Genomic DNA, 27121 nt, shown 5'->3' on the forward strand with positions numbered 1-27121 from the left:
AACAGAATATTGTTTATTTGCAGAGTAATATCCGCGTAAAAGAGCTCACAGGGAGCGATACAGTGAAGCAACGAAGATGATAACGTACCAACTTACAACTAATGCCATTAAAAAGGTAAGAAAGTATGATCTGACATTTCCCATTATTTATAACCCAATTCATCTTCCAAATAAGCTGACGGCTATTCAGGGCCTGGACTCTTTTAACATAGGTCTGAAAACGTTTTTATTCAGAAAGGCATTTGATTGATCAGTATCAATATGATTTTTAACCTTGTCTTTTTTTTATTAAGTACGTTTTGTCTCATCCACCCTGTTTTTTAACTTTTTAAATTTGTAGCACTCCAAGATCCTGTTTGATTAAAAGTGAATTAGAAACTACATTTATTATTATTAAAAATACTGCAATGCACTAAACAGGCCACAACATTAAGGAGCTCGCACGCATGATACAAGAGCAGTGGGGCGTGGTCACCACGACGTCATCGTATAATTAGTATAATTTGCTATAATTATATGATTTTTTTGAAAAGGCTACAAAATGTATACATATATACTGCGTTGTTATTAGTTAGTATTAGGATATATTTTATAGTATATCAGTTTGCTATATTTTCAATAGTTGCTGCTTATAGTACAATGTACTTTGTTGAGAATGTTCCAAGTGTCTAGAAACTTTTTGTGATTTTTTCTTTACTAAAAACAACTAGTTACAAATGTAGCATATTTTTCTGGTGTTACTATAAAATGTATTTGTGTTTAGAGACTACTTCTGTTCCTCGATGTCCCCGGCGAAAAAGCAAGCTGCAGCGAGCATAACGTCACACATTGGACTTCTCTCCATAAAAGCTACCACTGTCCTCTTAGTATTTGCACATTTTGTATATCTCTGTCCGCAGGTATAACTGGGATGTAATAAAGTTATGTTGCCATACAGACATGCTCCAAACAATTGCGTGCTTCCTGTTTACGTCATTACAACATCCGGTTTCGGCAGCGCTGTTTTCAATGCATCACTAGTTAATAGTGCGCAAATAATAGGTTATATATATCCATTCATATTGTAATGACCTGCTACTGGTAATGGTTTATGTTCATGTGGTCTTGATTAGATGTTAATTTTTCCCATGATCGTACCTGAAAGCGGAATTGTAACGTGATCAAAAATGACTGATGCAAAGCATATTAAGTATGAATTTAGCTAATTTATCGAAACGTCAACGAAATATGGTTAATAAATAGCTTATAGTTATTATTTTTTCAGTTGTTGAATGTATTGCTTTTTCTGCTTTTTATATGTAACTCTAACCCTAACTTATTTTCAGCAGTATTTTTTTCCATGTATTTCTGATATCCGTATTACATATTGTTTTTCCAGCTTCACCTGTTTAAGACACTCTTCACTTTTGTTGTCGTCACCCTTGTGGGAGCGTCTTTATGGGACATGGCTTAGAGTGGGTGCGACTTAGACTTAAAGTGGGCGCGACTTAGTGTCTGTGGTCTGTGACTTACGGTAAGTCTCTGCAGTCTTCAGCTGGATGTACTAGAACAGGGGTCGGCAACCCGCGGCTCCGGAGCCGCATGCGGCTCTTTGATCACTCTGATGCGGCTCAGCAGCTTACTTGCTGAACCCCCCAATTTTCCCGTGAAACTTCCGGATTTCAGTGCCTCTCGCAGAAAACTCCCGGGATTAATAATCACCTTTTTCACACTTATGCTTTAATAAGGGCGTGCCATGATGGTACAACATTTGGCGCACTCTACAATCTGTATTAACAGCGTGCCAGCCCAACACTTGTTATACGATATACATCTTCTGCTTGCACATGTACGTGACAGCAAGGCATACTTAGTCAACAGCCACACAGGTTACACTGACGGTGGTCATATAAAACAACTTTAACACTCTTACTAATAATGTGCCACACTTTGAATTAAAACCAAACACGAATGACAAACACATTTCGGGAGAACATCTGCACCTTAACACAACATAAACACAACAGAACAAACACCCAGAATCCCATGCAGCCCTGACTCTTCCGGGCTACATTATACACCCCTGCTACCACCAAACCCCGCCCCAACCCTGCTCCCTCACACATCAACCCCCCCCCCCCCCTCTCCCTGTGCGTCGGTTGAGGTGGGCGGGGTTTGGTAGGTGGGGGGGGTGTATAATGTATCCCGGAAGAGTTAGGGCTGCATGGGATTCTGGGTATTTGTCCTGTTGTGTTTATGTTGTGTTACGGTGCAGATGTTCTCTTGAAATGTGTTTGTCATTCTTGTTTGGTGTGGGTTCACAGTGTGGCGCATTATTAGTAAGAGTGTTAAAGTTTTTTTTTTTTTTATACCGCCACCGTCAGTGTGACCTGTGTGATTGTTGACCAAGTATGCCTTGCTGTCACCTACTGAGCAAGCGGAAGCCACATACAACGTGTGGCTAATCAGGCACGCTGGCTGTAGTGGGTGCTATATGCTGTATCATCACGGCACGCATGACGCTGACAAGCGCCATTCATCTAAAACCCGTGTGCCGCATCAGCTTTCAAATTCCACATAAGGGTGTGGGCAGCGTGTCTGAGACCCATGGTTCATACATAGCACAAAGCAAAAAAAAAAAATTGTATGCAGTGTTATTTCATTTAAAATTTCAAAAAAATTTTGCGGCTCCCATTGTTTTCTATAATTTGTGAAACTGGTCAAAATGGCTCTTTGACTGGTAAAGGTTGCCGACCCCTGTACTAGAAGAAGCGCAGAGACAAAAGCATACCTGCCAACTTTTGAAATCAGAAAAACCTAGTAGCCAGGGTCCAGGGGCCGCAGGCCCCGCCCGGTAGGTCCAGGACAGGTGGCGACGCAAAATGATTGATTGCATTCAGACAGGTTAAAATGTGCATCACTTTTCTATCAGTCACAGTGACTTTTCAAAACAAAAATATTACAGCAAAAATCATATGGGTTGATTGACATGTTTATTCTGTAAGCTAACTTCAATAGTTTGAAATTATTTTGACAGTTAATGCCAGTTATCCTGTCAACCTTTCACAAGACTTCAATTTGTTAATTGAAAGTATAAACAGTATAAACACTTTTTACAGTAAACGAATGGTAAAACAGTACTAAACAATTCCATTAAAAAAAAAATTGGTGTCATTATTAACTTTCTGTCCAAGCTTGTATAATCTACTGCCTTGTTCAATTGTATAAAATATTCTGTGCCTAAAATTCACATTTCTATCACAATTATCATACTGTAAACATGGTAAGCTAACTTCATTAAAATTAATAGTCCTGTCAATAGCATGGAATTACAATTCAAATGTAGTTTTTTTGTAAGCCTTTCAAAAGAATTCAAAATATGAAAAATTAATGAAAATTAATTTAAGCCATCAGACACTTGAAAAGTGGCACATCACATCTCTAATGTAATCATTTTAACTTTTCAACAGAAATAGCACTGCAAAAATATTAAGGACATACTTCTGTATTTTGGTAGTTATGCTGTCAACATTTAACAAGATTTCTTCAACTTGGACTTGAAAGCATAAATAGTATAAACACTTTTAACAGTATAACAGTACTAAACAATTCCAATAGATAACATTGGTGTCATTACCTTTTTGTGGCTAAAATCCAAATTTAGCAACGGCATTAGACTTGTGTTTTTTTGTCCCAACGTGGTCTTTTACATCGCTAATTCCTCCGTGTCCGATCAAAAAATCTTGTCTGCACAAGGTGCAATTCGCGTAGTTTTCACCCTTTTTGGAACGGATAATTATTCCCGGATAGGCTTTTGAATATTCTTCACGGAATGACTGCAGTTTTCTTTTCGGTTTAAGACTCGTTTGCGATTTTTCTCCGGCTGATTCCATGATCATTCGCTCGTTTGGAAACAATGGGCAACAGGTGCCTAGTGCTTGGCAGCGGTGTTATAAATAGCCTCCCGCATGGCATTCGGAATGGCTCGATAGGAAGTTACGGGAAGCAGTGTCGATTGTGATTGTTGTTACGCGATTTCGTGAATAAAACTTAAAAAAAAAAAAAAAAAAATGTAATTAATGAAAAACCGTATTTTTTATCACTGCAACCGTAACCCGGAATAGGTTGATGAAAACTGTACTAATTACGGGAAAACCGGAGTAGTTGGCAGGTATGCAAAAGTGTTTGCACGAGGGAAAACCTGTTAATATTGGGCCGGTTGTTAGCATAAGATTGGCAATAAAAGTTAAAAAAGCCGTCAGACATTTTAATTCCTCTGGAGCAGGGGTCGGCAACCTTTACCAGTCAAAGAGCCATTTTGACCAGTTTCACAAATTAAAGAAAACAATGGGAGCCACAAAAATCTTTTGAAATTTAAAATGAATTAACACTGCATACAAAGTTTTTTTTTTTGCTTTGTGCTATGTACAAACCAAGGTTCTCAGACATGCGGCCCACACCTTAATATGAAAACTGAATGTTAGTGCGGCCCGCGGGAACGTGCCGTGATGGAACAGCATTTAACGCCCAGTACAACCAGCGTGCCGGCTCAGCAACACGTTGTATGGGGCTTCTGCTTGTTCACGCAAGTGACAGCAAGGCATACTTGGTCAACAACCACACAGGTTACACTGAAGGTGGCGGTATAAAAAACTTTAACACTCTTACTAATAATGCGTCACACTGTGAACCCACACCAAACAAGAATGACAAACATATTTCGGGAGAACATCTGCACCGTAACACTACATAAACACAACAGAATAAATACCCAGAATCCCATGCAGCCCTAACTCTTCCGGGCTATATTATACACCCCCGCTACCAAACCCCGCCCACCTCAACCGACGCACAGAGGGGGGGGGGGGGGGGGGGGGGGGTTGATGTGTGGGGGAGCAGGGTTGGGGTGGGGGCGGGGGCGGGGGGTGTGGTGGCAGCAGGGGTGTATAATGTAGCCCGGAAAAGTCAGGGCTGCATGGGATTCTGGGTATTTGTTCTGTTGTGTTTATGTTGTGTTAAGGTGCAGATGTTCTCCCGAAATGTGTTTGTCATTCAAAGTGTGGCGCATTATTAGTAAGAGTGTTAAAGTTGTTTTATATGGCCACCGTCAGTGTAACCTGTGTGGCTTTTGAGCAAGTATGCCTTTCTGTCACTTACGTGTGCAAGCAGAAGATGCACCTAACAAGTGGCTGCAATCTGTATAAACAGCGTGCCAGCGCAGCACGCTGTTTATACAGATTGCAAAGTGCGCTAAATGCTTTACCATCATGGCACGCCCTTATTATTATTGTAAGGGTGAAAATCGGAGAATATTAATCCCGGGAGTTTTCTGCGAGAGGCGCTGAAATCCGGAAGTCTCCCGGGAAAATCGGGGGGGTCCGCAAGTATGCAGCTGAGCCGCATCAGAGTGATCAAGGAGCCGCATGCGGCTCTGGAGCCGCGGGTTGCCGACACCTGCTCTGGAGGCTACAATACATTATATGACTTTAATTTGTTTACATGTAAAAACATATATATATATTTTCAAGTTGTGGCGGGTATGATTTTGTGATGGTGCGTCACCATCAGTTACTTTAAGGGGAAACCCAGCAAGGACAATACACAGTTTGGATTGACGTGTCAGAAATTATTAGCAATTTTTCGACTTTTTTTGACTTGGACTTAGACAAACTTTATTGATCCCCTAGGATCACAACAGCTCAGTTACAAGAAGAAAACATAAAAAGAACACTCTCAAAAGCACTAGAAAAGAGGAAATAATTAAATAGAATAAAATATAATAAACATTACCAACTATACAAAAGCGATAGAATGAAAATACGAAAACAATGGTGGTGTGACTATAGAATAAAATAAATGAAAAGGGTTTGTATAGTTAAAAATAGGCAAATGAACATACATACAATTACACAAGGAACGAATAAGAATCAAAAGTAACTACAATGTAAATGTTGTAAATCTGTTCTGAAGAGCAAGGGTTCCCCACCTTTTTTGCACCAGGGACCGGTTGAATGTAGGCATTATATTTACGGACCGGCCTTGCACGTGTGGCAGATAAATACAGCAAAAATAGGTGATGATAATACAACTCACCATAACGTTAAATTAGTTAAAGTACCAATGATTGTCACACTAGGTGTGGCAAAATTATTCTCTGCATTTGACCCATCACCCTTGATCACCCCCTGGGAGGTGAGGGGAGCAGTGAGCAGCAACGGTGGCCGCGCCCGGGAATAATTTTTGATGATTTAACCCCCAATTCCAACCCTTGATGCTGAGTGTCAAGCAGGGAGGTCATGGGTCCCATTTTTATAGTCTTTGGTATGACTCAGCCGGGGTTTGAACTCACGACCTACCGATCTCAGGGCGGACACTCTAACCACAAGGCCACTGAGAAGGCGGGAGCACTGGCTTTTTTCCCCTTTGCAAAAAAGTTCTCCAAACTCTTTTGTTTTTTTAATTATTTTCACCAGTGTGTGGACTTATTTTTTGGCTAATGGATCTGATGCGTTATACGTGATACGCCATTGTCGAGAACAAAATCATATATTGTATAATAAAACTAGGTATGCAGGTACTTACCATTAGTCCCAATGGATTTATATTTATATTCTAAAATGTATGTATTCTAATTTTGTGCACTATTTCATACATAGATACACTTATTTATGCTTTTTGGATGCAATTTTCCATGCATTAACACATCTGTTAACGCTAGCTACTTGTGCACTATGGCTTTGTACAATAGCAGCACTTTAAATTTAATATACTAGGCCAGGGAAAGGTGTATTTTCTTCCTTAAGCACACGTATTATATGCAACAATTTTGCACCCTTTTAAACTTTTAGCACTTCTCCATCTGCATTATGCACTTTACTATCGTGACTTTATTCTCTTGATCTGTCCTGAGATGAGGCGCAACCTCCTGTGTTATATGGGTCTCCATTTTATTTTATTTGTATTACTATATCTGAGTTTCTGTATTTTATTGTACTGTTTATGTCTGATGTTAATGCTGTCTAACATAACGGTTTATGGACCTTGTTGTATATACCATCAACCTGCCGGGGACTGTAGATGGAAATTAGCCTTTGGCTACAATCTTGCACATTTACGTTTGATATGTTCCTTAATGTGCATTGTTCCATACAACAAAGATATAACAAATGGCAACTTCCTATCAGGAGTTTTATTCTAGATCTTTGAACAAGCTAATGGGCGTGTGTAGTTATGGGACAAGCAAAAGTTAAGTTGGAGAAAATGTGGTCATTTAGAAATTATTTGTTTCTGTGCGACCGAGTAGCAAATGCATCATGGACCGGTACCTGTCTACGTACCAGTGGTTGGGGGACCACTGCTGTAGAGGACATCAAAGATAATTAGCAATGTTTTTTTGTTGTAAATCTGCTCTTTAGAGGCTACACTCCAACAACATGCTCCCATTTGCTTGGTGTAACTCTCAAATTAAATGTCTGTCTTCTTTCAACCCCCTCCATCCATCCATTTTCTACCGCTTGTCCCCCAACCGTAAATGTAATAATACACATACTGAATTACTCAAAACACTCGGTTATAATAGGCAACGTTATTAAATTTTTGACAAGGTTCCTAAACCAAAGATGACTCTTTGGTGTGAGAAATTAGTTCCTTTACCTTCCTCACCGTGACCAAAAATAAAGACAAGACACTACCAATTTTTCAGAGAGACTAATGTGTTGGTTATGGTTACTAAATTAAGTGAAAACCCAGGGACACTATGTGTCAATTTCAACTTGATTGTTTCTAAAGAAAATAAACTTGAAATTATAGTTATGATAAACAGTAACACATATGTGTAAAAAAGGATTTAAATTATTACATTTAATGGTCAAGTCTAGCATTAAAAAGCGGGGACAGGCAACACATGCTACAGTATTTTTTGCAATGTAGTTCAAGTTCATCTTTTAATTTGTGTCACATCAATGTGCAGGACATTTTACATCAGGGGTCCCCAAACTTTTTGACTCGTGGACCGCATTGGGTTAAAAAAGTTTGGCCGGGGGCCGGGCTGTATATATATATATATATATATATATATATATATATATATATATATATATATATATATATATATATATATATATATAAATATGTATATATATATATATATATATATATATATATATATATATATATATATATATATATATATATATATATATATATATATATATATATATATATACATATATACATTGTCTTTTTAATCCGTTTTGACATTTAACATTGTCACGTTATCGATGGGAAAATTCATTTTTAGACAATATGATTTGCCTGAGCGGCTAGGAGACACCAAGAGTAACAAGCGGTAGAAAATGGATTAGAAAGGAAAGATTAAAAAACAGATAGACAGACAACATTTATCTGTTTTGGTGGCGACTTGTCCAGGCTGTACACCGCCTTCCGCCCGATTGTAGCTGAGATAGACTCCAGCGCCCCCCGCGACCCCAAAGGGAATAAGCGGTAGAAAATGGATGGATGGATGGATGGATTGATTAAAAAACAACAAAAAAAACTTTTTTTTTTAACTTGGGACTTCCCGTTGGCCGGATTTTGGATGCTGGGGGGCCGGATCCGGCCCGCGGGCCGTATTTTGGGGATCTATACATTCGAGCCAGTAGGCAACATACCATTTATAGTAGGGCTGTCAAACATAACAAGTTAACTCATGTGATTAATCACAAAAATAATCCCATGAATAATATATATACACAGCATAATCATGCACTTTATTGTGGCGTTGGTTGCTGTATGGTCATTGATCAGATTAGTGCATATGTCAGTGCAAAGATGAAGGAGGAGACTCTGACTGGTGTGGTCGCTGGTAAATGTCCCTCCAAAATACACCCTGACTTAAAATGAAACTGTTGCCAGGCAAATAAATGACGTGCATTCAAACAAAAAAAATTAAAATGTCCTGGATGACATTCTGACAGTAAAATTGCATTTGTGTCCAAATACTGGGGCCCTTTTTAAGTTAATTTAAAGTATGCAAGCGAGTAATAACCTGTGATTATTCATGATTAATCCAATTTCAAAAGTGTGATTAATCAGATTTTTTTTTTTTTAAATCATTTGACAGCACCAATTTATATTATTGGTACGTAATGATTTCTGATTATTATTAGTGAATATTGTTCAATATTTGGTTCAAATGTAAATGCGTGATGACAACACAATAGCTATGTTGTTTATGTGCTTTGTTTTATTGGTTGTATATATTACGAATGCAGTCGAATGCGCCATTACTGACCCAAAAGTAGCCGAGCAGCCGAGAGTACAAGCACAGATGTCAAAACCTAACAGTGTTTGTTCCTGTGCAGAAAGAAACACAGAAAAGAAGAGCAAACATCAGTGCAGCGCCAAGCAGACTCAAAACTGGGCTGTGTCTAATCTCCAGTTTCCGCGAAAAGTAATTAGAGGCGATGCTTTGCCACAAGTCAAGTCCATAGTTTCTCCATCATACAGTCACAAAGCAATTTCTGCTTATTGGCACTCATGAGTTGCATTGTACTGAGTGAGAATGGGAGATATTGTTGTTCCTAACTACAATGTGTCACTTAGGAACAAATAGAACATGGATCTATAAAGGTTGGCCTTGATTGTGAGTGGCATTTCTGCACCACAAAGTCGAGGTAATAATGGACACTAACAATTTAGCGCATTCACTTATCCTTTTCAGGGTCATAGGTGTACCCCAGCTGACTTTGGGTAAGAGGCGGGAGACACCCTGCAATGGTCAGCAGTCACACAGTAACAATAACAACCATTCCAACTCACATCTATGGACAATTTACAGTCTCAATTTGGGCATCCAAAATGTCCGCAATGACGTAACCCCATCTGCCGTATGAAACTGATGCAATCTTTTACCAGTCACTGCATTTCAATCTCAGTCACATTATTGAGCTAACACTTAAATACTTGTACAGAGTATCCAGAGGTTTGTTTTCTTTAATATTTAAATACATAGCAGCACTTTGGGAATAAACAGCAGTCACTAAAATATAGCAGGAACATCAAACAAAGTCTCTCTTCCTATCTGCAATTAACTCGTGAACTTGATCAATTTTGCTGGAGTACAGAAGTTACATTTTCGACATGTGGAACTTAATCATTTATTGACAGCTTGGCTTTGATGACAAATGATAAACGTCACAGTCCTAATGAAGCATGGAATTACATTACCTGATGAGGCAAGAAATTGCATGTTTAGAATGCAAATATAGCACTCATCTTCGTCACCAAGTGATGAGGTGAAACCTAATATCAGGCGGGCAGATTATCAAAGCTTGCCGTCTAAATCTGATACAGCATGGACACATCACGGAGGAAAATGTAACAGGCACTTCATTAGGTACACAAACACAATCTAATTTGATTCAATATGATGCTCTATACCAGGGGTCGGCAACCCGCGGCTCCGGAGCCGCATGCGGCTCTTTGATCACTCTGATGCGGCTCAGCAGCTTACTTGCCGAAACCCCCCGATTTTCCCGTGAGACTTCCGGAATTCAGTGACTCTCACAGAATACTCCCGGGATTAATATTCACCGATTTTCAACCTTACATCTATAATATGGGCGTGCCATGATGGTACAACATTTGACGCCCTCTACAATCTGTATTAATAGTGTGCCAGCCCAACCACTTGTTATACAGTATGCAATTTCTGCTTGCACACGTACGTGACAGCAATGCATACTTGGTCAACAGCCACACATGTTACACTGACGGTGACCATATAAAACAACTTTAACACTCTTACTAATAATGCGCCACACTGTGAACCCACACCAAACAAGAATGACAAACACATTTCGGGAGAACATCTGCACCGTAACACAACATAAACACAACAGGACAAATACCCAGAATCCCATGCAGCCCTGACTCTTCCGGGCTACATTATACACCCCTGCTACCACCAAACCCCGCCCCCACCCCAACCCTGCTCCCTCACACATCAACCCCCCCCTCTCTGTACGTCGGTTGAGGTGGCCGGGGTTTGGTAGCGGGGGTGTATAATGTATCCCGGAAGAGTTAGGGCTGCATGGGATTCTGGGTATGTGTTCTGTTGTGTTTATGTTGTGTTACGGTGCAGATGTTCTCCCGAAATGTGTTTGTCATTCTTGTTTGGTGTGGGTTCACAGTGTGGCGCATTATTAGTAAGAGTGTTAAAGTTTTTTTTATACCGCCACCGTCAGTGTAACCTGTGTGATTGTTGACTAAGTATGCCTTGCTGTCACTTACGAGAGCAAGCGGAAGCCCACACAACGTGTGGCTGATCAGGCATGCTGGTTGTAGTGGGTGCTATATGCTGTACCATCTCGGCACGCATGACGCTGACAATCGCCATTTATATAAAACCCACGTGCCGCACCAGCATTCAAATTCCATATTAAGGTGTGGGCAACGTGTCTGAGACCCCTGGTTTATACATAGCACAAAGCAAAAAAAATACTTTGTATGCAGTGTTATTTCATTTTACATTTCAAAAAATTTTTGCGGCTCCCATTGTTTTCTATAATTTGTGAAACTGATCAAAGTGGCACTTTGACTGGTAAAGGTTGCCGACCCCTGCTCTATACAAAATGAATCATACTCAGTAAGCTTTGGAATTATCTTGATTACATTTTAGCAATAAAGGGGAATAAGTAGACAAAATACTTTTACTACATTTGCGTTATTGTATTCATTATTATAGTCACCTTATTAAGGAAAAAGGACTGCAATCTAGTAGGTAGCGTGGGAATGACACACTAACATTGACGAAATTGCATGATTGGTCGTGATGGACTTTCATGTAATTGTACCGGACGCTGTAAGAGAGAGGAATAACCTAAGAGACAAAAAGTAGGTACAAACATGAAAAGTAAAACAAATGTCTTTAGAACTACCTTTTTTCTGGCGCTTCATTTTTTCGTAATTTTTAATGTCTCAAGAGTGCTTTTAGATGGGGCAATGGCCCTCTGCTCATTTGAAAAGAGGGATACATTTTTTATGACTGTCAAATTTAATGCATTAACTCATGCTATTAATCACAAAAAATGCATTGATCATGTAAAGTTGTAGGTTAATCACACAATTAATTTTGAGAGCCTATGCACCATTACCTTAATCGTGGATGGTTATCTGAAAGGTGGCGTGTTATAAGGTCAGTGATCAGGTCAATGCATGTCAGTGCAAAGATGAGTGAGGAGACTGACTGGTGTGCTCACTGGAAACATTTTGCTTTAAAATACACCCTGGCAGGACTTTAAATACAACTGTAGTGGTTGTAAAGTAATTTACTGTGATTAATCACTGTTAATCTAAATTTAGTGTGATTAACCTGATTAAAACATATATATCTTGACAGCATTAGTGTGTTTATGTCAAGTCTCCAAACATCTCTTCACAATGACTCCGGATTTCAACCGAATGTAAAACAGCCGCGGAACAGCACCCGTACAGCGGCGGACTCTTTTCGTTTTTATTCAAGTCAATGTGTCCGCTTCCACCGCCTGTGGACCGGACCGTCAACAACATGCCAATGACGTTCCAGCGCTAAATATATGTAGAGCTTCTATATTTGCCCGCGCCGCAACAAAACCTTTCGATTTAGCTAAAATATGCTTGTGTTGGACAGGAAGTCATGCACAAACATAAAAAAAAAAAAAATTCTGAATAAAATAGTCCTGTTTTCAAGGTGGATCCTATTTTACATTGTGTAACGTCCTAATGGGTGAGGACAGACATCATTTTACCCTGTTGACACAAATGGATGAGGACATGCTGACTCCAAAATTAAAGAATGATATACAGGCATATTCCCGGCAACTACAGTATATGCGGATATATGAGGACCTGAGTCAAATGCCAACTGGTACCGGGACCGGGAAAGCAGGGCAGTGGTTGTTGTGACACGCTCGCCAGGGATGATGTTACTGTTGTATTGTTGCTTGCTACAACAAATAATGTTGTTTATCAAAGCAAAACTGTCGTCAATGTTAACGTTCAGCACCTGTTATTAATGGCAGGACCGAGTTGATTTGCTTCTGCTCCTCTGGAAGGACAGAAAAACTGTTTGTGGTTGCTTTGTTATAACTTTCCAATGATTACGCTGCGTGAGATCTCATAAAAGTGCGCATTTTGCAGCAGTTCACGACGGAGCCGCAAAAGAACGGCAGTGGGGATTACCGGGCTGTAAATGGCGGTGCTGTAAATGGCGGTTTCATTCACCAGCCGTTCTGCATCCAGTGGACATCCGCCGTAACGCTTTTCCTTTTAAAAAAAAACGACCACTGAGAAGAGTCTTGATTGCTCGCTTAAGTACAATACTTAGCGAAACAGCCTTTTTGTACTAATTTTGTAGTATTCCATACATGATTAGGACTGCTTGATGAACCAGTTTGCCGGTCTGTCACAACCCAGACATCTGAGTTTGAAACTCTTTTGCATTTAATACCTGGCTTGCGGGAGTTTTCTCCGGGTACTTCAGCTTCCTCCCACTACCCAAAAACATGCATGTCAGTTTAATTGTATACTTCAAATTGTCGATAGGTGTAAGTAGTTATGTGTTGTCCTGCGATCGACTGGTTATCAGTCCAGGGTGTGCCCTGCCGCTCGCCCAAAATTGGCCAGGACAAACTCCAGCTCACAAGTGACTTTTAAGGAGTATTCTAACTGATTTTCCTCAAGCAGATGTGCTTCATTCTTTCCTAAAGGGAATTGTACAGGGTATAGGTGACATTATTTAAATGTTTAAAGGGAACCTATGATGATTATTGTCTTTTGTCACTTATAAATGTTGTTACAATGTTGGATACTCGTGTTAAATAATGCCAAAACTTGAAATTATGAGGTTCATGCATTTGGGCGTGAGCTTGCACGCAGTTTTGGATGCCTGTGACCGCTGTGTTCTGAAAGATTTGTTTTAAAAGTGAATACAGTGTGACGTTTAAGTTTGGTGGACGCACTTCTTTGCACATTTAATATAAGCTCTCCACCAGCTCTTCCCCCTTTGCTTCAAGCCGTAAAAAACGTTCTGGCTGCTGTCTGTGGCCTCGCATGTTATTCTTTCCTAATGTTGTGACTGGTTAATCTATATACCGTATTTTTCGAGGTATAAGTCGCACCGGAGTGTAAGTCGCACCAGCCGAAAATGCATAATAAAGAAGGAAAAAAACATATATAAGTCGCACTGGAGTATAAGTCGTATTTTTGGGGGACATTTATTTGATAAAACCCAACACCAAGAATAGACATTTGAAAGGCAATTTCAAATAAATAAAGAATAGTGAACAACAGGCTGAATAAGTGTACGTTATATGATGCATAAATAACCAACTGAGAACGTGCCTGGTATGTTAACGTAACATATTATGGTAAGTCATTCATATAACTATAACATATAGAACATGCTATACGTTTACCAAACAGTCTGTCACTCCTAATCGCTAAATTCCATGAAATCTTATACGTCTAGTCTCTTACGTGAATGAGCTAAATAATATTATTTGATATTTTACGATAATGTGTTAATAATTTCACACATAAGTCGCTCCTGAGTATAAGTCGCACCCCCAGCCAAACTATGAAAAAAACTGTGACTTATAGTCCGAAAAATACGGTAATGTTCATTGAGATTCTTTTGTCCGGGAAAAACGAGCAGTGATGTCATTCTTTAAGATATGTATTCAACAGTGTATAGTCAAAATAAACATTATTTTGGAAAGGAGCTGAGCATGGAGGGTTTCAACTGCAATCAGGGAATGCCTTCACAAACGAGCTGATTGCAGACATACGCAGAAAGTACCGTAGATTATAGTATAAATGTGAGTGTGGAGCAGAAATAACACTAAAGCATATAATACTTATTACGTTGCTTAGTAATTCTCAAACTGTGGTATGGGTACCACACTACGCTACTGTATTTTAATGTTGGGCACTATGGTGGTACTTGGAGAGCCAAGTGTTTTCTAAGGGGGTACTTGGTAAAACAAGTTTGGGAACCCCGAGTTTGCATGTTCTCCCCGTGACTGCGTGGGTTCCCTCCGGGTACTCCGGCTTCCTCCCACCTCCAAAGACATACACCTGGGGATAGGTTGATTGGCAACACTAAATTGGCCCTACTGTGTGAATGTGAGTGTGAATGTTGTCTATCTGTGTTGGCCCTGCGATTAGCTGGCGACTTGTCCAGGGTGTACGACACCTTCCGCCCAAATCAGCTGAGATAGGCTCCATCACCCCCCTGCGACCCAAAAGGGACAAGCGGTAGAAAATGGATGCATGATCTAGAGTAGACCATAAGGAAGTTATTTATTAGCGTCAATTCAGAATTTGTTTTAATTTTCACTCTCTGTGTGTATGGACCTACATGGTTGGTTGTTTCCTGCATGTAGGCACCTTGGTTCATACAAAATCATATTTTGTAATGCTGTATAATGGGAATTCATATATACAAAAACAAAGCTTGGTTCTGATATTTGTTGAATAGTTTTGTTGCAGCTTGTGAATTGTATTCCATTGTTTTGCAACGCTGTACCTAATGTTGTGGCCTAATGTTTACACACCAAACACTTAAATAAGCATTTAGTCTCCTCAAAACAATTAATTTACAGGCCCCTTCAAGAATTACAGGGCCATGTTTGATAAGTGTCATCTGGCATGAAAACACGCTCTGCCAAAAGGGAAGCAAAAGATCAACTTGTGCCATTTGCTCAGAGCTCTCCACATGTTGCTGGGCGATAAGGGCCAACAAATTCAAATTTTTTTTCCTCATTGGTTTAATCCCGGTTGAAGCCAATCTGTGCCCTGGCTGGGCTCAGCCTGGGGACGCAATGAGGGCAGACGTGTGGAGAAATGTGGGCAGTGGCAGAAACAAGTCCAATTCTTTTGCAATGACAAGCCAGAGAAGTCAGCACATTCACTTGTAAATCATTCAAACGTTATACAATGACAACATTTCACTGCCTGTGTACACCAGCGCTTATCAACAAGTCTGTGGACATTTCTTAAGGGGAATACAGAATATCTTCGAAGTCATGTTACATTTCAAAACTGGAGGGCTCATCTCTAGTTGTCTGGCACGCGTCGTCATAGCAACGTGTCGTCAAGCAGGCCCAAACGAATGCGTCAGCCCAAGTTTGACAAGATACCAAATTAAACACGAATTTAAACATTTATGTACATTTATAGCGGAATAAATGTGCCTTACCTTGCGAAAGACATCATATTTGAACGTCTTCAAACATGGGGTGACTACGGGTAAGGAAGAGGGACACACGTCGACGCAGGAGGAGTTCTCGAGCCTTCCGGTTGAATAGGTTGTTTGCAGCGCCCTCACCCGGTAATACACGCTACTGCAACCCAAACGACAGCCGAGCTGCTCTGCATTTAGATTATGTGCTGATCATTTCTCGCCATCTAGCGGACACAATTCTTACTACAAAATCATCACTTGGACTATTTTGTATTTTCTTTGTCCCCTAGCATGCCATTCTCCAGTCAGGCTTTACTTTATGTTTCATAATAGCTACAATGTTTTCTCTTAAGTGTATCATGAGTAATTTCTTTTGTAGTATTCAGTTATTTGTATATGTTTCCTTTCCCTTTAAATGCTGTAAGCTGTAAACCATGATGTCTTTCCGATAATGGTATTTTAAGCTCTGATAGAACACTCACCATCCACATTATCAAATCCAAGCAACCATTGCTTGGATTCAAGGTTCAAGGGCCAAGGTTTATTTATAAAGTGTAAAACAAACAGCTCAAGCTGCCCCAAAGTGTTGTACAGTTTGAGGACAAATACAATGATAATAATAATAATAATAATAATATAGCGCTTTTCTAAGTACCCAAAGTCGCTTTACATGTAGAACCCATCAATCATTCACACCTGGTGGTGGTAAGCTACTTTCATAGCCACAGTTGCCCTGGGGTAGACTGACGGAAGCGTGGCTGCAATTTGCTCCAACGGCCCCTCAGACCACCACCTATCATTCATCATTCAATTCACCGGTGTGAGTGGCACCGGGGGCAAAGGGTGAAGTGTCCCGCCCAAGGACACAACGGCAGCGATTTTTGGATGGTAAGAGGCGGGGAGCGAACCTGCAACCCTCAGGTTTCTGGCACGGTTGCTCTACCCACTACGCCATGCCGCCCCTGATAAAAGCAAAAATAGATTAGCCAAAACAAAAACATTAAATAAAGTCTAATAAAACATGAAAAATTTCAAACTGTTCTAAAAATGTCTAGCTCACCTCACATTAAAATCCAGGTCATAAAGGTGTGTAATGTGCTTAGGTTTTAATTCGACACTGGCAAAAACACATGTTCACTGACACAAGAACATATTTAGTTTGAATGGTACAAATGACAGACTGCAGGGGTCAAAGGTCATGTTGTGTTTTTTTTAATTTAATTTTCATTTGATAATATACTGTAATATTGTGTGTAATGCATTAGCCCGAGACTCAATATATGCGACAGGAGGCTTTTATTAACGGCATAAGCTGTTTTTAGCATGACGAAGACGCGCTCTAGGAGGCGTCGGTGTTGTGATGGTACGTCTGGAACAGGGGCGCTTATTACGGCGAGCGCAAGCTATCAACAAGTGGCCTTGTGGTTATAGTGTCCACCCTGAGACTAGGAGGTTGTGAGTTCAAACCCCGGTCGAGTCATACCAAAGACTACAAAAAATGGGAGCCATTACCTCCCTGCTTGGCACTCAGCATCAAGGGTTGGAATTGGGGGTTAAATCACCAAAAATGATTCCCAGGCGCGGCCACTGCTGCTGCTCACTGCTCCCCTCACCTCCCAGGGAGTGAACAAGGGGATGAGTCAAATGCAGAGGACACATTTCACAACACCTAGTGCACTGCAAAAAGTCAGTGTTCAAAAACAAGAAAAAAAATACAAAAATTAGGGGTATTTTACTTGAACTAAACAAAATTATCTGCCAATAGAACAAGAAAATTTGGCTTGTCAAGATTTTCCAAAACAAGTAAAATTAGCTAACCTCAATGAACCCAAAAATATCTTAAAATAAGTATATTCTCACTAATAACAAGTGCACTTTTCTTGGTAGAAAAAAGGAGCCCTTTTTGCTCAATATGTTGAAAAATATTCCTAAATAAGTAAATGCTCGTGCCATTATCTTGACATAATGATATGCGCTCGGCATCATGATTTTTTTTTTCATGCTTGAAGTAAGAAATTATTACTTGAAAAAAGTAGTTTTATACTTGTGTTAATGACACAGCTTTGCAACAGTTGATATTCTCGTTTCAAGCATGTTTTACTCAATATAGGTCATAAAATCTCAGCAACAAGCTGTAATATCTTACTGAGGTAATTTCGGACCAAAACCCTTAAAACAAGTAAAACACTAACATAAAATCTGCTTAGTGAGAAGAATTATCCTATCAGACAGAAAATAAGCAAATATCACCCTTATTTGAGATATTTAATCTTACTTAGATTTCAGTTTTTGCAGTGTGTGTGTGTGACTATCATTGGTACTTTAACTTTACTTTATCAGTGGATTCCGAAGCGGGTGTGGGTCGACCGCCAGGTATTGAAACAATACACCTTACCTATCATCAATCTTCACTATGACGTCACATTCGTCACTTCACTGACATACACGGCAACCGAGGGTCTTGTATGATGACCGCCAGCTGGTTTGAACCCAGTATGAAGAAAATCCAACAGGCAGGAACGCTAGAAACATAATTTTTTATTGATGTTAGTACATTATTTGTTGAGACACACATAGTGACGCAGATTCTCTGTCCATCCTCTGTCTTTGCAGCGCGATCCTTCTTCCTCACCGCTATTTGTGCTTAAATCTGCCAGTTTGCACGAACATTTTAGGCGTCAAAAATATAGATGCAAAACAGCGCCGCAGAACAGTTTTAACCTTGATAAATCACAATGCAAGTGCTGAATGATTATATTTACATCTCATCCTCCCAGTATTGTTGGCGTTCTAATAGTCGATGATCAAGTCCTTTGCGAAGATATAACAAAATACTGTTAATACTGTTATGTATGGTCATGTTTCATAATGAATACAAGACAAATGTTATGCATGATGATCATAATGATGACATTATGTGAGCGGTTCTAAAGTGCTTTAATCAAAGCATTTTACAAAGATTGCATGATGTCACTCGGCATTAATGCCTCCACTGTATTACTATATAATATATTCGGGTCTGGTGTTTTTGTTCCAAGTGTATGTTTTTACAATGAAATAAACCTAAAACTCATGGATTAATCTCGGACTGAAGAGTTTAACTTGTATATGTCAGTCATTTTATTGGCCAGGTCCTTAAGTTTAAGGTAGGTGTATAAGAGTCTATAAAGATCCATTTAAAATGGCTCACTGCTGTTTTGTAACGGGCTGGTGTGACACTGTATAAAGTACAGATCAAGTACATTATTACTTTTTGCATCATTGATAAATAAGCAACATTAAAAATGGTTGTGTGTTGTATATGTATTAGAATGGGAAACATTAAAACTTGGAAAATTGTTGGTAATTAATTATTACTTTTTGCATCATTGATAAATAAGCAACTCTAAATGGTTGTGTGTTATATATGTGTTAGAATGGGAAACATTAAAACTTGGAAAATTGTAATTAATTTGTATTCATAGTAGAATGATAGAGCAGTTTATGGAGCAGGTGTCACCAACAGGTAGCACGTGATAGTTCAATCATGTTAGCTTTCGGGGTACAACGATATGAACATGTTCATATCTCGGTTATTGTGACCAAAATTATCGCGGTTATCATTATTTTTAGTGTATTGTTGAATGTGCTCAAAAAGTATGTATACGCACACTAAAATATATTTTTTAAGGAAACTAAACTAAAATGAATAGACCCAATCTTAGAAAGCCCACTATTTTTCATGTTTTGTGTTGGCAGGCAGGCGTGGTGTTGTCCTACCTGCTCAGTGGCCCAGGGGTTAGAGTGTCCGCCCTGAGATCGGTAGGTTATGAGTTCAAACCCCGGCCGAGTCATACCAAAGACTATAAAATGGGAGCCATTACCTCCTTGCCTGGCACTCAGCATCAAGGGTTGGAATTGGGGGTTAAATCACTGCTGCTCACTGCTCCCCTCACCTCCCAGGGGGTGATCAAGGGTGATGGGTCAAATGCAGAGAATAATTTAACCACACCTAGCGTGTATGTGACTATCATTGGGACTTTACTCTGTTCAGCGGTCTTTGAACGCATTGTAAAAACCCCTCCATGTCATATTTCTCTGAGTATGTATCGATCACAGCTTGCAGGTTCAATGTGCACAATTAAATATATTAGTTGCTCAAACAGCAATGTGTTTATACAAGTTTAGATTGGGGTATGTCATTTATCAATGGGGAAAGACGTTGCAATGTCTCTTGTCATACCAAAGGCTATACAAATGGGACCCATTGCCTCCCTGCTTGGCACTCAGCCTCAAGGGTTGGAATTGGGGGTTAAATCACCAAAAATAATTCCCGGGCGCGGCACCGCTATTGCCCACTGCTCCCCTCACCTCTCAGGGGGTGAACAAGGGGATGGGTCAAATGCAGAGGACAAATTTCACCACACCTAGTGTGTGTGTGACAATCATTGGTACTTTACTTTGTATTCATGTTAGCATTTAAGCTCGCGAGCTAGTGCCAGTTAGTCTGTGAGTTTTATCAAAGTGTGGCTATCAATCATAGTTTTTCAATAATTGTTATTTAAAATGGTGATACTGTCAGAAGTTGTACCGTGGTTATCAATACTAAGGTTACATCACCAGAACAGTTATACAATAAGAGCTGAAGCTAATTAGGGATGTAACAATGAATGAACGGTATTAATGATAACCACAGTGAAAACTTCCGACGTATTACCGTTATAAATTGAATTAATCAAATGTTATTGATAACTGCACTTTGATAAACTCACGGACCGACTGGCTCTATGCTTAAATGTCATCTTGAATACCAACATGAATACAAGAGACATTAAGGTCTTTCCTATTAAGAAACCGCAAAGCGAAAGCCATTTATCAACAACACCCAGAAACGCCACCGGCTTCGCTGGGCCCGAGCTCATCTAAGATGTACTGATGCAAACTTACATAAACACTTTGCTGTCTGAGCAACTTCAATATTCTGTTGTGCACATTGAACCTACAAGCCGTTGTAGCACATCTTACCTACAGAGTGATTGTTTTATACTTCGAGGAATACCAGACGGAGGTGTTTTCATTGACCGCTGAATAGAGTAGAATGCCACAATGAGGAACACTAAGTCAAGCATAAGAAACAAAACATGCAAAATAGTGGGATTTCTAATTGTGTGTCTATTTATTTTAGTTATTTAAAAAAAGTTGGTCAAAAGTTTTTAGTGTTTGTAAGTACTTCTTGAGCACATCACACAATACTGCGATCATTTTCAAACAATACTGCAATCATTTTTAATCGCGATCATTTTGTTCACAATAAGCGTGTTATGACATTTTCAGGGCAGCACGGTGGAAGAGGGGTTAGTGCGTCTGCCTCACAATACGAAGGTGCTGAGTAGTCTGGTGTTCAATCCCAGGCTCGGGATCTTTCTGTGTGGAGTTTGCATGTTCTCCCCGTGACTGCGTGGGTTCTCTCCGGGTACTTCGGCTTCCTCCCACCTCCAAAGACATGCACCTGGGGATAGGTTGATTGGCAACACTAAATTGACCCTAGTGTGTGAATGTGAGTGTGAATGTAGTCTGTCTATCTGTGTTGGCCCTGCGATGAGGTGGCGACTTGTCCAGGGTGTACACCGCCTTCCGCCCGATTGTAGCTGAGATAGGCTCCAGCGCCCCCTGCGACCCCGAAGGGAATAAGCGGTAGAAAATTGATGGATGGATGGATGGATGACATTTTCATATCATTACAACTCAAAACTGTTCATTACTCTTGTATTTATTGACAAATTAGCATAACAACTACGAACGACCACACAGCTTTGTACATAAAGTGCAACTTAAATGTTTCCAGTCAGGAATAAAACTTGTTTCTGTCAAATTAGCTCTGAAAGCGATGAAAGTTGGGGATTGTTGTTTTTGAGACTTATTTAGTAACTGTATCTTTTCATCAATTGTATGATTTATTCTTCAGGGAAAATGGACGGGCAAGGCGACGGAGACCACAATGGTCCAAATCGTAAGTGTTTGATACGACATTTCAAGTTCTAGTTCAGTGGTTCTTACCCTTGTTGGAGGTACCGAACCCCACCAGTTTCATATGCGCAACCCTTTAGTGAAAAATATATATTTATCTTTTTTTCAAATTCAAGATAAAGTTAGATGTTTTTTTACTGGTGCACAAAATGAACCGTGCATTAACATCACCTTCAAAGAACAAAACCAACACAGTGCATGAACTCACTGGGGCGGTATAGCTCGGTTGGTAGAGTGGCCGTGCCAGCAACTTGAGGGTTCCAGGTTCGTTTCCCGCTTCCGCCATCCTAGTCACTGCCGTTGTGTCCTTGGGCAAGACACTTTACCCACCTGCTCCCAGTGCCACCCACACTGGTTTAAATGTAACTTAGATATTGGGTTTCACTATGTAAAGTGCTTTGAGTCACTAGAGAAAAGCGCTATATAAATATAATTCACTTCACAACAAATTACACACATGCAAATCAGATGGAAAATTAGAGAGAACATCATTTGGGGGTATTCATAATACGCCAATAGGGAGAAGTTTTTATTTACACGATGAGTCGGGTGTGTCTTGACCTTTGCGGCGGAGGCTCCACCGAACTCCTGAGGCCGACTCACCGAACCCAGGTGAAGAACCACTGTTCTAGTTGTTTTGGAAGAGTTTTTGTGTGCTGGGGTAGGCTCTAGCTCCTTGCGACCCAGCACAGGATACGTGGCGTGGAGAATAATAATAGCCGCATGGATGCAGGGTAGTATCATCTACAAGTCTTGATTATCTTGCAGGTTACCGTATGTCCATGCCAATAGGAGATCTACCATCTGATAGTGATGATGATGATGATGATGATGACGATAATGATGACCATGACGATGTCGGTGATGAGGAAGACGTGGAATCTGTTTTCCTCATGCATTTAATAGTGAATCATTACATGAGGTTCTTTGTAAATCCGCGAGCAGAATTGCAACATCATCATAATACTAATGATGTCAATGATGTCTATATTGAAAACAACCGAGGTAACTTTGATGATATCATTGAACATGAAGATGAGATGGAGGTCGCTGTAGGGTCCGAGGCTGAGTTGGGAGTCAACAACCTCATGGACGAGGATGAAGAACCCCAGCCGGGACCCTCGAGGAACCGATCGAGAGATGACGACGAAGAGGAAGACGAACTGAGAAGCAGCAGCAGATATTTCCGATGGTGGCACGAGTTCGATAACAGTTCTGACGGAAGCACCGACTTAGATGTCGACGAGCAGGACCCTCAGCCCGGCGGATCCAAGAAAAGGTCGAGGGACGACCAGGATGAGAATTTAAGACTGCAGGGGGACTTGTCCCTCATGACTCTCAGCGGCCATCACGCCCACGCCAAGAACTCTGTGATGGACGAACAAGGAGCTACTAAGATGGGAGATTATCCCTTTGTGGAGCAAGAGACTGTGGAAGACGCGCTGCTGCTGCATTTGGATGAACGGTCGAGAGAAAGCTATGACAAAGAAAAGTGCGGCAAAAAAAGGTTCAAGAAATGAGATTTAGTGTGTAGTCATAGTTATATTTCAAAAGTCACTTCTATTACTTATTGTACTCGTGCCAGTCAATTGTCCTTATTCATTCTGCAATGACTGCTCTGATCATTGCAAACAATCTAATTGTTACACTAGGTCTCAAGCAAGGAAGTTAAAAGTACTCAAGTATAAATGTTTGTTAAAAGTGATCACTGAAAAATTGCTCTTACTTTTACATTCAATGAACTATAAAAACAGCAAATAGAAATAAAGCTAGACACTGGGAAAAATAACAGTTGTGTAATCAATTGTTTTATCAATTCACAGTTCTGCTACCATGCTAAAAAAAATATATACAAACCCCGTTTCCATATGAGTTGGGAAATTGTGTTAGATGTAAATATAAACGGAATACAATGATTTGCAAATCCTTTTCAACCCATATTCAATTGAATGCACTACAAAGACAAGATATTTGATGTTCAAACTCATAAACTTTTATATATATTTTTTTTTCAAATAATAAACTTAGAATTTCATGGCTGCAACACGTGCCAAAGTAGTTGGGAAAGGGCACGTTCACCACTGTGTTACATGGCCTTTCCTTTTAACAACACTCAGTAAACGTTTGGGAACTGAGGAGACACATTTTTAAGCTTCTCAGGTGGAATTCTTTCCCATTCTTGCTTGATGTACAGCTTAAGTTGTTCAACAGTCCGGGGATCTCCGTTGTGGTATTTTAGGCTTCATAATGTGCCACACATTTTCAATGAGAGACAGGTCTGGACTACAGGCAGGCCAGTCTAGTACCCGCACTCTTTTACTATGAAGCCACGTTGATGTAACACGTGGCTTGGCATTGTCTTGCTGAAATAAGCAGGGGTGTCCATGATAACGTTGCTTGGATGGCAACATATGTTGCTCCAAAATCTGTATGTACCTTTCAGCATTAATGGCGCCTTCACAGATGTGTAAGTTACCCATGTCTTGGGCACTAATACACCCCCATACCATCACAGATGCTGGCTTTTCAACTTTGCGTTGGTTTCTGAAGTGTTCCTGAGCCCATGTGGTGATATCCTTTACACACTGATGTCGCTTGTTGATGCAGTACAGCATGAGGGATCGAAGGTCACGGGCTTAGCTGCTTACGTGCAGTGATTTCTCCAGATTCTCTGAACCCTTTGATGATATTACGGACCGTAGATGGTGAAATCCCTAAATTCCTTGCAATAGCTGGTTGAGAAAGGTTTTTCTTAAACTGTTCAACAATTTGCGCATGCATTTGTTGACAAAGTGGTGACCCTCGCCCCATCCTTGTTTGTGAATGACTGAGCATTTCATGGAATCTACTTTTATACCCAATCATGGCACCCACCTGTTCCCAATTTGCCTGTTCACCTGTTAATGATTATTTGCACACAAAAAAAATGTTTATCAGTTTGAACATCAAATATGTTGTATTTGTAGCATATTCAACTGAATATGGGTTGAAAATGATTTGCAAATCATTGTATTACGTTTATATTTACATCTAACACAATTTCCCAACTCATATGGAAACGGGGTTTGTACCTACATGGCGACAAGTAATTAAGTGTTATATTTAACAGCTGTTTATGTGTTCTGCTTGCTTGCTTGCTAGCAAAGACAAGCTAAAAACAAGCAATGGTATTGTTAAAACTCCTGTGCTGGAGACCAAGCGGTGTTGCAGGCGTATGATAATTATTGTATGATAATTTGACCCTATATGTACAATGTAATGATCAATTCTTCTAAAAATCCAATAATGTAATATAATTTGAGTCCTTCAATAGATGGCAGTTTACTAACAGGATACATCCTGGGGGGATTAGAAAAAAACTATTGCTCAACTCTTGAGTTTACTTACTCAAGATTGGAAAGTCCAGTGGAAAGTTCCAGTGTCCTGAAAAGTGCTGCATTATAAAAAAATGTTTTTATATTAGATAGAAACATAAGTAATTAACGGATTGGGAGGACATCTTCAGACTATGTCCAAAATAGATCCTAGGGCAAGCTTTTGTGTTAACATTCATTTTGTCTATCTGACAAACAACCAGTCATGCATTGTAGGTGAGTCAAGGTTTATACCGTTTTTGTTTTGTTCCCTGGTATGTATAAAATAATGCTGAAAATAACCACAATACAGATTCTTTTTTTACCTTATTTGCTATGGTTTATTTTTTTCGAGGGAACCTGCATTTGTGCGCACGCTCAGTACCGTTGGGTAGTCATTTTTTACCAGTAGCACATTTTCTCAGAACACCGGCTACGCGGCAGCCCAAAGGCAGGACTTCAGCTGCCCAACTCTGGCCCTTCAGTGCATCCAAAAAGTATTCCCAGCGCTTCTCTTTTTTTCATTTTCGACAATACCCCTTAAAATGTTTATTTTGGTTTTCTTTTTCAAATTTGTTAAAACAAAAGAAAAATCAGCAATGTACAGAGACATGCTGGATGAAAACTAACGCTTCCCATCCAATCTGATGGAGCTTGAGAGGTGCTGCAAGGAGGAAGGGGAGAAACTGCCCAAAGATAGGTGTGCCAAGCTTGTGGCATCATATTCGAAAAGTCTCAAGGCTGTAATTACCAAAGGTGCATCAACAGAGTATTGAGCAAAAGCTTTTTGATTTGATTTGATTTAGATTTATTGGTCCCCGTTGCGGAAATTCCTTTTCACTGCCGTACATTTGAACAATAGACATTACACATCACAAACATAAATAACAAAAAGACATCATACATGACCAACACATTTACAGGCTTGTCAGGCAGGTCGGCCGGGCCTGCTGTTTAGGGCGGCTATAGCTGCAGGGATCAGGCTTTTCCCGAGGCGGGCCCTCCGGAATTTGATAGTTCTGTACCTGCGCCCTGATGGTAGTGGGATGATGTATTGGTGTAGTGGGTGAGTCATATCCTGGACTATTGTTTTTGCCAGTCGAATGATGGACCTGTGGTTTATCTGAGATGTTTGGTGTGGGTAGGCCGATGATTTTAGCTGCTATGTTTGTAATGCGTGTGAGTTTGGTCCGGTTGGTTACAGAAAGCATAGTGAAAAAACGTGTGGAACAGTACAGAAGGATGGGTTGAACGATGCTTTGGTATAGTAACAGGAGGTGAGGTGCAACGTATAGTCCTTTAAGTTTATAGATGGCTGACAGTCTTTGTTGACTTCTTTTTTGAATGTCCGTGGTGTGCTGATCAAAGGTGAGTTTATTGTCCAGGTGTTTAAAAGTGTCAACTGTTTGAACTGTTTGTGTGTTTATGATGATGGGGTGCTGTGGTGAGGGGGATTGAACCATATTTATTCTGTTTTATTGACATTGATTTCCAGATAACTAGCTGTGCATGACTCTGTGAAATGTTTGACTGTGTTATGATAGTCCAGGATGGATTG

The 27121-nt window shown here is 40.1% G+C and overlaps 2 protein-coding genes across 6 annotated transcripts in view; one reads left to right on the forward strand and one right to left on the reverse strand.

Moving 5' to 3' along the window:
• stk33 (serine/threonine kinase 33) overlaps positions 1 to 16306 on the reverse strand; it is an 87454-nt gene extending 71148 nt beyond the window's left edge. Inside the window, exon 1 of the mRNA XM_061963954.1 lies at positions 16220 to 16306. The gene's annotated coding sequence lies outside the window, so the exon portion shown is untranslated. The remainder of the gene's footprint in view (positions 1 to 16219) is intronic.
• Positions 1 to 23985, forward strand: LOC133608606 (uncharacterized). Of its 5 annotated transcripts, XM_061963959.1 has the most exons (4): positions 48 to 115; positions 19943 to 20005; positions 22149 to 22193; positions 22979 to 23985. In XM_061963959.1, the coding sequence occupies exons 3-4, from the start codon at positions 22154 to 22156 to the stop codon at positions 23728 to 23730; spliced, it is 792 nt and encodes a 263-aa protein (XP_061819943.1). In that variant the 5' UTR covers positions 48 to 115; positions 19943 to 20005; positions 22149 to 22153; the 3' UTR covers positions 23731 to 23985. The 5 variants fall into 5 exon arrangements, with proteins under 5 accessions (XP_061819941.1, XP_061819944.1, XP_061819943.1 ...); XM_061963957.1 differs by lacking the exon at positions 19943 to 20005 and having other exon boundaries at positions 1 to 115; XM_061963960.1 differs by lacking the exon at positions 19943 to 20005 and having other exon boundaries at positions 1 to 115; positions 23246 to 23985.
• Positions 23986 to 27121: the final 3136 nt, after the last annotated feature.

This window comes from Nerophis lumbriciformis, linkage group LG06 (genome assembly GCF_033978685.3).
Source record: "Nerophis lumbriciformis linkage group LG06, RoL_Nlum_v2.1, whole genome shotgun sequence".
Classification (NCBI taxonomy): domain Eukaryota; kingdom Metazoa; phylum Chordata; class Actinopteri; order Syngnathiformes; family Syngnathidae; genus Nerophis; species Nerophis lumbriciformis.

Excerpts from the sequence above, each read along its gene's own strand:
- LOC133608606 (XM_061963957.1), top strand. The coding sequence starts at position 22,154 with ATGGACGGGCAAGGCGACGGAGACCACAATGGTCCAAATC. Across the intron at positions 22,194-22,978 it reads AGACCACAATGGTCCAAATC|GTTACCGTATGTCCATGCCA; the intron begins GTAAGTGTTTGA and ends ATTATCTTGCAG.